General features: G+C 35.6%; 1 protein-coding gene across 1 annotated transcript in view; it reads right to left on the bottom strand.

Moving 5' to 3' along the window:
- The window catches only part of LOC149568152 (SNF2 domain-containing protein / helicase domain-containing protein / HNH endonuclease domain-containing protein), a 288,465-nt gene that overhangs the window by 111,969 nt on the left and 164,326 nt on the right, over positions 1-12,170 (bottom strand). The window contains exons 9-11 of the mRNA XM_089821153.1: positions 2,155-2,389; positions 1,512-1,708; positions 1,178-1,279 (exon numbers count right to left, since the gene is read on the bottom strand). Of these exons, the coding sequence (XP_089677279.1) occupies positions 1,178-1,279; positions 1,512-1,708; positions 2,155-2,389 (534 nt within the window). The remainder of the gene's footprint in view (positions 1-1,177; positions 1,280-1,511; positions 1,709-2,154; positions 2,390-12,170) is intronic.

Raw genomic sequence — 12,170 nt, 5'->3', positions numbered from 1 at the left:
AATGGTCCACTTGATCTTCATGGCATAGATCTAAATGGACATCACAGGAGCAGCCTCTATTGTTTACAAAGGATGAGATCTATGATTTGGAGAGGCGAGCTATGGAGGAGTGTGGATTTGTAGTGGGATTGGATGACATTTAGAAGGATGATGAGAGTTGTTGCCACTTTCAGCACCATCTAAATCCATGATAGAGGTTGAGTAACAGCTAGTTGTGGAGAGGGAGGAGGCAGAGCCACAACGGACTTTTAAGACTACACCCCCTACCCTTCCTATAATTTTAATAGAGCAATTGGGAAAGGGAAGATGAAGATATAGACTATTTTGATGGTGTACTTATATTAACTTACAGTTTTACAAAGTCAATGTTCTAGTTGTGGTTTGCTTCAGAGTTTACACTATCAAGTTATAGCTACCAGCAATTAGCATTCCACAGGAGGATGGCATTTCATACCCTTTTTGCATTTAAATATATCTAGAATTGACTTGTTCATTTTCTTTTCTCATTTATTAACTCATCAGATCAATCTCTTGGTTGAATTTTGCAAACAAAAATACATTTCTAATAATATTTAAGCAAAACTTTAAGCTGTCAATAAGTTGCCAATTATTCCACAATTTTTTGCCAATTTCTCTTTTGGCCCTTGGCAGTAAGTTACCAATAACGATATTTTCAATAATGAGGTAGACATTTCCTTGGTATCCCTGCATCCCCAAAACATACTCTGCAAGAAACAAGGGTACTAAGGTAGGCGCCATATGTCCCAAGGAGCATTGTTTTCATAACTTTTTCTGAAACCTTAAAAATTCAAAATTATCTTAGCATCACCTATCAAAATGACCATAAGCTTTCACAACATTAGCGCATTATGTTTAATAAAATAATTTTTTTAAAGTTACAAACAATTAAACCAAAGTAGTTGATGGAAACATTTGATCTTAAATTATTTTATTTGACCCAATGTTTTCTCTGTTTTTCATTAAACAATAATCACTGTGGTGACTCTGCCTACTAAACAGAAAATAAAATTTAAAAATAACATTTAATGATAAACGATGAAATAGAAATTAACAGGCAGGGTATTTTTTCAAGTTTGATGCAAAACAGTAAGAAAGAAACTTTCTATCTTGTATTTGTGAATGACTTTCAAATTTAACTCAAAAGGAACTAACATACCTCTGGCCTCAAACGAAATGCCTGAACTGCTTCCTGACGTTCTCTAGAATTAGTACTACCGTCAATACGAATAAATTCAAGTCCTTTCTGACACACAGATTTCTGCTCACTCAAGATATATTTCCTCAGTTTTACAGAAAATTGATAGTTTCATAAAGTTTAAAATCTACAACACAGACTACAGATTGCACTGGCTGTTAATGTACATTAATTAAAAAAAGCACCGTATCATCTGAAGCATGCCTGTTCTCGCTTGGTATCCAATGATTGAACACTCAGAGCATTAATAAATCAATAAAAAAAACTGATTGAAGAGATGATAACAAAGGACTACCTGAATACCATCAAGGACTCTCAGATGATGACCAAAAATAACCATCTTTTGAGGACTCGTCACATTATCCACAGCATCTATATCTTCAGAGTCAGCAAAGATTCGATGATTGAACAACCAGTCTTCAAAGCTTTGAAGCTTTGCCAAGCCAATCTCTTGATAAGAAAGGCTTCTATCTGATTTCTTTGTTCCTCTATCTGCAAAATAATTATAATTGTCAGCTATATGGCACCAAGAAATATGCCTCTAAATGTTTACAATATTAAGAAAACAACACAGTTCTGAAATAGATATCCAAAAAAAATCTTTAAAAAATGTATTCCAAATTAGAAGGGAAATAAAGCGGCCAGGAGATAATTAAGAATTAGATCTCCTCTGTCAAATTTTTGTTTAAAAAAAATCCATGATTCTCTTTGTAATTAAGACAGTAAATTAAAAACATAATTTAGTACTAGGCTATTAGCATTTTGTAGTATGGAAAGAAGTGAATGCATATATATGTATGATATTCTTTGATGCCCATATTCTTCTGTAACATTACTACCATCATCAATTGTATTAATCATAGATATATGACAAATTCAATATAATTAAAATAATGTTCCCAATGTTGATCTACACTGAAAGGACTTTAATATCAAACCTTGCATCCCTTTGGAATTGTCAATTTCAACACCACCAAATTCATTGTCATACTCTTCGCACTCACAATCCCCCTTAGTAGTAAAGCCACATTTGCAGGAAATTTCCAAACCCTTGTTATCTTCAGCATTTGAATCTTTCGCAAGACAGATATCTGACAAATTAAGTCTTAATCTTATGACTTGTCTGCGCTTTGGAGGTAGTTGTGACAACACATTTTGTTTCAGCCGTCTAATCTGAAGAACCCACAAAATTGAAATAGAAACAAAAAACCACAGTTAGTCATCTATTCCATCATAATTAACTACCATATATACTTTTATGTATGAAATTACAAGACTCCAATGCATTCCACTATAATTAATTATAATTACAACCGAACTCTCGAACAAGTTGCTGAAGACAATGTCGTGAACTACTTGCTTGACTCCTTTACCAATTATAGAAACTACCTATCAACAGAACTCGGTAGTTTGGTGGGTGTATATAAATGTTGAGTGGAATTTGAGTGCAAGTGTGTTGGAGAGTCTCTTAGCCAAAGTAACAAGAGTCGGAATCGGATTGGAATCGGCAAGGCCAAATCAAATCGCAAATCAGCCATGAATCAGAATCGAATCGGCCAAGAATCGGCAAATTTTAAAAACCCTTGAAATTTAGTGAGTAACTTATTTCATAAACCCTTTATCACTGATTCAATTCACCGACTGAAATTTAGTAACTTATTTCATAAACCCTTTATCGCTGATTCAATTCACTGATTCACAAAAGATCATTTGGCTTGAATCGAATCGCTGAATTGCGTGAATCGCCATGATTCTCGTTACTCTGCTCTTAGCAGAGATAGAAATACATATTAAGCATCAAATGTATTTCTAGGTTCTAGTATGAGTGTAAAAGAATCTCTGCCAACGAGAGAAGTATAAGCCAGTGATAATCTGCAAGAGAAGATTGTGACATCCTTAGGCTTGGTGCTTGTAGGATTCTGAATTGGTGCTTAGATTAAGATGTTGGTGCTCTCAAGCCACGAGTTTAGTGATTCCATAGCGTAAAACATTGTACTCATTATTTTTTTGTCAGGTTGGATTAGTACAGTAGATGCTAGCAGCATTTATCACTGTGGTCTTTCAACCATTTTGGATTTTCCACAGTATTTCATTTGTTGAGGATTTTGTCTACAATTGCTCTTCTTATCAATTATAACTTTTGTGCTTATGAGTCTATTAAATTATTCTGAATTGTTAATAATATAGTTCTTCTATTGATTCCCTCACAGTAGAAGATTTTTGTTCTACAACGTGGTAATTGCATTTCTGTGAATGAGCTCTAATATATGTTCCACAATTGACATGAATGACCTTGACCTCTTATATTGTTTAAATTTAAACTTCTAGCAACATGATAACCTAATCTTTATGGTGTAAGAAAATTATTGCAATTCTATCAGAAAAAAACTATATAACATATCATAATCCCTCCACTACACCTACGGATATCAATTAAAATATGTCAACCCACAATGATTCAGTGACAATTCATCACCAATCAAGGAGTGATACTACAAGCAATCCATGGGCGATCTAATATATGTGGCATCCATGACATCAGATCTGTGTTTTAACGTTAGCTCTCTCAATTTTAGGCACAAGCAATGTTTTTCTAATCACAAGCAAAAAATCATGTGTTGGTATGCCATAGCTAAACTTAAATATTGCATTTCCTTTCAGAGCACGAAAGGTTTGAGATTGTCAAACCTTACGAACTACTATTAGGCTGAACGAATTGATAATTGAAAGACATACTACTGGTTACATGTTCTCTATGGGTTCAAGATAATATGTTTCATGACAGAGGAGGCTTGGAAATGCTGTAGCTTTATCTTCCAATCAAGCTGAATATAAAGCAATTATTAGTGGTAGTTGTGAAGAAGTATACTTTCATCAAACCTTGTTTGATCTATAACTTTCTTTCATTTACCTTTACATTTTCTTTTACATATCAGGCTTTCTCAAAAGATCAATAAAAAGTTCTTTGACCAACATGATAAGGTCCCCAACATATCCGACACACAAATTACTTCTACCGTGTGCACATTTTCAACAATGGGGAAAAATACTTAACACCCACTCAGGTGTTCAATCCCAACCCCCTTCCATTATAAATCTGTATATCACTCAATCAGTTAGTCCATAGCCTGGCTTTTAAAGTGATACTGCACCCACCCCCCATACACCTGCCTCTTTGCTGCTCATGTAATCGGCATTGTATGTTTGACATTCCTATTCACCATTCTTATCACCAGGGGCAAAAGATTATTCAGCTCAGTTAGTCCAATAATTGGCTTGAAATCATCATCTGAAATGCCAATGCTGCAGTAATCCAATTCGCCAAACTATTGACTCTTGATCCAAGTAGCCAAAATTATATGTCAGCCTCATCAATTCCCTAATTAAGATGCTGCAAGAATGATCTGAACGCAGATGCACATTGTGAAAAAGAAGCAAAAGACAAGCTGATTGAATTTGTTTACTACAACACTCCCTTAAGAGCCTCTTCAAGCATGGTGCAAGATTTGCCACCTCAGTTTAAAGGGTTGTAAGAAGGAACAATGATACCCACAAAATGGCAGAGGATGCTACTACAAAATTTTGGAGTTATTGAGATAAGCATTATAATTTACAACAAAATTACTTTATATGTTACTCTGCAGTCATTTTCTCAGTCTCCAAAAGTCTGAATATAAACTCTACCCTTGGGACTGACTTGGAACATCAGGGTCTTCACCTAAGGATCATTAAAAGAGAACTATGTAAACTACTGTATAAAGTTGGCAATTGCCTGTTTTGCAATACAGTATATTGTGCACTCATTTTACTGCCCACGCCCATAAAAGATTTAGCAACTCAATCAGAAAATTCCTTAGTCACAAAACCCATTGCCAACCTTACTCAATAATTGTTTCTAACAAGTCCTTGACTTTCTAAGGATTTTTGTCTATCTGGACCTCACAAAATCATGGTAATGACTGAATATAACTGCAATCTCACTAGCATCTGAGAATTTTAAAACACTTTAGAACAATCAAAAGCCACCTCTTATGGTATTTTTAATGGTAACTGCCACGCGAATTCCATAAATGTGTTGTTTCTAAAATCATTAGCTATCAATCCTCTATCTCGCACAGTCTTATGGTATTTTTAATGATAACTGCCACGCAAATTCCATCAATGTGTTGTTTCTAAAATCATTAGCTATCAATCCTCTATCTCGCACAGTCTCCAATCTTTTTGTATTGGAAATTTCATAAAAATAAATAAATAAATAAAACTTCACAACTCTTTTAGATTTTTCCCTTCCCATGAGCATTGTAATGTCCCCTTTTTGGGACATTAAGAAACTTAAAGACATATACATATCATATTAAAATTGACTATGAGACCATGAATTAAAAATTAAAATAATAAATGTCAATTTAATACTATAAAGTGGGTTAAAAGCGACAAGAAGGAATAAGATGAAAAGACAGGAAGGGAGTCGAAGAATCACAGCTTTGAGGATTAAAAGGAGAGAGACTCATTCATTGGATTACGCTTGGTTTATGATTCAGATTTCAGTTTCTATCTTGCAAGAGTTATTCAGAAAGCTTCAGCTTTCATCCAGTGTGAGGACGTAAACTCTCGTGCCGGTAGACAGTGGACGCAAACTCATTGTCCGTGGAGACGTCACATCAGATTCTCATGTGTGCTTATAGGTTCTTTCTTAGTATTCCAATCTGACTGTAAAACTATGTTTAAGATTGGACTTTTGAATGTTGGTTGTTGTATTGCAGATGTATGATACAATGATATATTTTAAGAGATTTTATGAGAAGTTCACTAGTTTATATTATTGGTTTTTAATGCAACTTTGTATTTTTATGTTCTCAATATAATTTTCAAAAAAATCAGGTAAATATCCATTGGGGATATTTCACTGTTATCAGAGCTTTGCACCTACTATCTTGTGGGGTATAGCCAGAATTTCGATCAGAACTTAGTTGCAGATATACTAGAGTGCATGAGGTTATATAGTTCTGAAATTTCTATCAGACATAGTTTTAGCATAGGGGTTTTAACAAAGAGAAAATTTCAAGAAACAAGAAGAATAATAATGTCAAATTTGTAGAAGCATCTAAATATACAAGCAATTATTTCCTCTCGTTCTAAGTCGTATTTCTTATCAGGAAAGCATAACCATTTGTGAATAGAGGAGTTTTTCTTTCAAGAGATCGGATTGCACAAACACAGGAGACTTGTTGCTATGGTTGAATCTAATCTGAGAATGGTGGCAATTGTGAGCAAAACTTTCCTTGTAATGGTGAGGAATTAGTTGTGTCTGTGTTAATCAAAGATTGGGTAGCATGAACCTTTGAAAGACTTCTAATGAAGATGTCTATTGCAATTGTAGCAAATTCAACCCTATATACAGAGGCCAAGACTGTAGAAGTATTTGTCGTGAATAAATTTATCATCTCGATAATATTAGTGTAACCGAGTTTGTCTATATTGCAGGGCGATGTGTTATTTGGCTTCTATAATGAAAGATCCCTGATGGATCTCTTCCGCTGATCTGTTGTAATTTTATATTTTTAAATCTGTTTTCCATATTTATTAAAATTTTCTTGCAGAGCTAGACAGAAGTTGCAGAAGGGTTTGATTGTTTTATATTTTTTATGATTTTTCAATAAGTAATAACAGAAGTACAATAACATGAACTAGTTTTTAAAATGTATTCCAAATACATTTAAAGCAAGTCGCTCCAAGCAGATTTTTTTGAATATACACCTAATATGTAACCAAATGAAGATTTACAATAATATCCAGATGATTACAACCAAGAATAAAGCCAACCTGAAGGCGTGAAGGTGAAATATGAGCCCAGAAGGAAGCTACGGCCAAAATCCAGCTCTCAAATGTTGTACGTGGAAAAGTAGATGGCTGCCAGGCATGGCCGTATAGCTACAAAGTGCCCACACATGGGTAAAATACCCAAACCCCAACTAAAACTCTGACTCAGTACTACATTTCTCAAAAGAAACAATGCACAATCTCTAAGATGCCTCTAACTACAAGAATCAAAACCATTGTTTTGGGGGCTATGTCCCAAATCGGCAAAGCAAGTGGGTTTGGCATCCCAAATGCTAAAAGCTCAATCAAAGCCCAAAACACAAATCCAAGATGTAAGTCGCTCCAAGCAAATTTTTTTGAATATACGCCTAATATGTAACCAGATGAAGATTTACAATAATATCCAGATGATTACAACCAAGAATAAAGCCAACCTGAAGGCGTGAAGGTGAAATATGAGCCCAGAAGGAAGCTATGGCCAAAATCCAGCTCTCAAATGTTGTACGTGGAAAAGTAGATGGCTGACAGTCGCGGCCATATATCTACGAAGTGCCCACACGTGGGTAAAATACCCAAATCCTAGCTAAAACTCTAACTCAGTACTGTCTTCCTCAGAAAAGAAACAATGCACAATCTCCAAGATGCTTCTGACTGTGAGAATCCAGACCACTATTTTGGGGGCTACGTCCCAAATAGGCAAAGCAAGTGGGTTTGGCGTCCCAAATGCTAAAAGCTCAATTAGAGCCCAAAACACAAGTCCAAGATGTAATATGTCAATAATCCTTCGAACTTTGTCTTAACCTCCTTATAACCCACCAAACTTAGCTCAAACCCTAAAAGTGTCCCCATGTGGCGTTGGGTTATAAAATAATATATTTCTCATTTTTAAAGTGGTCAAGTATCCAGAAAATGACCTATTTCCCAATAGAAAGAAATCCGTTCACCGAATGCTCTCAGTCAAAAGAAAAATATTTAGAAAAGTTCAAGACCTTTCCAACAAGCTATTACACCAAGGGATATTCACCCAGATGAGGCCAAAAAACCCCTTATTAATCCAAAATGGCTATAACTTAGCCTTATTTAAACTATTAAAATGATAACTTAGGAGAATATTTAAATATATTAAAATATTTCCCAAATAGCAAACTGATAGACCAAACACCTCTACAAGGTGAAACTGAACTCGTCACCTCCTGTGACTAATTCCGGATAATCTGAAATAATTGACAGTCTGATCCCTCAAAATTAGGGATACTCCTAAAAAAAAGGAACGTGTTTGAATCTCTTGAAATTGAGACCATAGAATGATCTCGTAGAGACTCAAGACTATAACCCATCTCCGCCTCCTAAAATGTAGTAAACTCCTACAATTAAGGAACTACTCTCAAATGCCCTCCTACTATCTGAAACTCCATATCTGAACACCGTATACCCTGACTGAGTCTCTAAACACCACTGCTAGCGTACAAGACTCCCTGATAGGCTAACTCCCATGTCTTCCTAGATAAAGCTAAAAGAGGGGACATGACATATAAGCCTATGTAGACATTATTATCGGCTAGGCATCTTAAATTATTCATTGACAACCAAGTCTCATATTTGGCCAAGGTTTTAACTTCCTATAGTACATTAATATCAACGGAATCATATATTGTGGCCAATATTTTTCACAGGTTGCAATTAGTTCATGATAGCATCTAGACTGGGTTGGTATCAACATGGACTTCTCCTTGCCAAAAAGCCAGAGAAGTTTATAAGTCGTCGATCAATTTTGTTTAGACTCCACAATTAGGGTTGAGTCATCTATGTACAAATGGTCTCCAATAGCCAACTTATTAGCAGCTTACAAGGATATTACAGCACTCCTCTCCATACTCCTGACTGCAATATAACATCCTTAAATTTCTGAATATTATTGTGGAATGTTGATTTACACTTCCCATTGTCCTGAATGAAGTTTTTGGGCAAAGGAATTACAATGAGAAACTTTTAATAGCAGAGTGGTGGTTGGGTCTCTACCAATGAATAGAATTGACCATTTTTTTTAAATTAGAAGAAAGTTAAGTAACACCCCTGCCATGAAATATTTAACGTCAAAATCATAGCTAGGAGGGAGCAATCATATTGGGAAAATCCTAAATTGTGCAAATACTTATTACACAAATTCTATAATTGCCATCGGGGAATGAATAGTCCATGCAAAATATTTGGAATATATTTTACATTGTGTCGAGCACTTATGGAAGCGTAACACTTCTGGAAGTCACAATAATTGCCAAAAATTATTACGGAATTATGGTTTTGATGTAGGCAATGGACTAACATTACCGGCTAGAGTAACAATTTATGAAAGGATTATGGAATCATTACAGCAATTTGGGCAGTCATCAACACTAACAGACAAGGAGCATTTCATCAAATGTGTGGGACACAATATCAAAGAAAGAAGCTTAATGTAAAGAATAATATGAAGTGGTCACTCTATTAGATTCGTCGTATTTGGAAGTCCACTCTTCATCTAGAAGAAGCTATAGGAGGCTTAAATCATCCATCTTCAATTTCGACCTAGCCTTGTCTCCAAAATTCGGCAACCAACATTTACAGAACTTGGTGTATTATCTCATTCCTGAGAACTGTTCTAAGAAGCATTATGTATATTGCATGTTGCCTGTGAGACACTTGATAATTCACTTGGGAGTGTCAAGGAATATTGTGATTTGTCAGATAGAGAAGGTAATTCACAATTAATTGATTCTAAATGTTGCAGACATATATTTAATTGTGTTAATTGTGTATCTGTCTGATTTGAATCTAAACTATAAAGTGTTTGCGAGCAAAATTCTGAGAAATAGTTCTTCCTACCAATGCACTATAACCACCCCTCACATTTAACTTCAGAGTATCTCAGAACAAACTTTGGCTAATTTCCCTTTTTTTAATAATGATGAGCATCATGTTGGTTTAGAGTATCTCAGAGGGCTTCTATCTGTATGACTAAATCACCAAGCTACTATTGGTAGAAGGAAATTGGTCAAATTTGGGACCAAGACTATTCCTTCAGATAATTCCACCAATTTGTGGTTGTTGGATATATGTTGGGGCAGAATATTTCCAGTACCAGAACTATTACCCGGTGTCGGCTTGTACAGGGAAAGAGGACTTCTATGACAATTTTTGTACGGTAGCGATAATAGCATATGAGAACAAACACGTAAATTGTTTGACATAATTCCAGAGTATTCGAGCAGAAGGATAGAGGGTGAAGCTTGCAGCAAAAGACTTGTGTCTATCTAAAAATTGCACTGTGGTGTTGCTGAAGCAATCTATTGACGTTATACGTCCACCAACTCTTTGACAAAATTATTTGAGCAAATTGGAAAGTTTTAGTTGGAGCCGAGTCCGCAATATTAATTGGGAAAAATGCCTAATCAAGACAGGGTTATTAAGGACCTTGCTCAAATTAAACAACAATTAACCCATAATTTTGAATCTGATATAAGAGCACATATACTCGACATTTACGATGAATATAAAAAATTTCCAAAGCGATTTCTTGTTTTTGGATTATATGAACTTCCATCCAAAACCTCAAAACAAGACTGATATGGCAAAAAAGAAGTATTTTGAATTGGTCCAAGATCTCCTTCCCAAAGACAAGTGCTAAAATTTGTATGTGTAGTTTTCAACAGACCAAAATCGTCTTATAGATGATCTTGAAAAATAAGGGCAATCAACTACCATTGATTTGCAATGTTCTCCTGATCATGTAGAAGATGTTACACAGGGTACAAATTTCTACATTGGTGATTTAGAGGCAAATCAAAGGAACAAGGGAATGGATACCTATGATTTTGAGAGGTGTGATGAACCATATGTTTCTTATACAATGATATAAATTTAGATGAACAATCGAAGATGACATTGCAAGATGATGAGTTGCTTCTACAGGACAATAATGAGATGCATGCCTTAAAGACCCAACTGAAGGTTCGTGAAGAGATGGTTGCGGCATCTTTGGTATGTTATGACAGCACTTACAGGATGGTTGAGGATCTCTATAGGAAGGCTCAAAAGGGAGTGGAAGGAGATTGGCTTCTTGTTGATTTAAAAATAGTCAAAACAGCCCTTGAATCTGTGAAATCAGATTATTTATGTTTGCTCTCCGACAAGGTTTATATTCTTAAGGTTGTTGGAATATATGTTAATCAGTGGAGTAAAAGAAACAATGGGATTATAGAGCTTAATAGGGAGCTTAAGTATGGTTGTGAGGCATTGGATGATAAACAAATAGCTCTTCAGAAAGCAGAAAATCAGGTTAGGATCACAAATCATTCTCGAGAACATGAGAGTAAAGAGAGGCAGGGATATTTCCAAAAAGTAATTAATGAACTTGATAGAATTCAGCAGACTTATGACTTGGATAGTTGTCTCAAAAGACTGGGTACCAAACTTCAGATCACATTCAGCTTGTAGACAACCCTTTGTTTGAAGTAGATGCTAATTGGATAATGGAGAACCCGTTATTCGAGTTAGATGAAGACACGCTCATTGATTTTGATGAGTTCCGGATTGACAATTGTTGCAACCAAGAGCTTGTTTCCTTGACAGAGGGACATAACGCTAATTACAAATCAGCCTAGGATAGAGATGTGGCAAATTGTATAGCTAGTGTGCATCCAGTGAGAGGGGTAGTGTCGTGGCAGTTGAGTAGCTGGAATACTCCACCCACTATGGGCACAAAGTAGCAATATAGTACAGATAGTTGGGAAGATGGATGGCCCTTTTGTTTGTGGAATCCAGGAGGAACATCCCCATGGTTTGTAATGTTTCCAAGAGTTGGTCAGCACACAATTGAGTTCCCACAATTATTTCACCACAGTGGTGCTGGTGATCTCCATTGGAGTGAGATTCTCAATCGGATTGGAAATATTCTTGCATATGATGGTAGCACACGTCAGGTTGCTCTGGTTGAACATGCACATGGGATGGGTTAGGATCCAAGCGTTGACCATATGTATCTATGGCAATTTGAGGATTTTGTGGTAGTTCTACATAGTTTGAGAGTGGATGCAATGATGATTAGAGTTGTACGGCTTACAGATGCAATGATACTTCATAGATTAACATGGGATCT

Source organism: Cupressus sempervirens, chromosome 3, assembly GCF_028749045.1.
Source record: "Cupressus sempervirens isolate cs-2001-9-10 chromosome 3, ASM2874904v1, whole genome shotgun sequence".
Taxonomy (NCBI): Eukaryota; Viridiplantae; Streptophyta; class Pinopsida; order Cupressales; family Cupressaceae; genus Cupressus; species Cupressus sempervirens.
The sequence above is the reverse complement of the archived record's forward strand: the minus strand, read 5'-3'. Positions and strand labels throughout refer to the sequence as shown.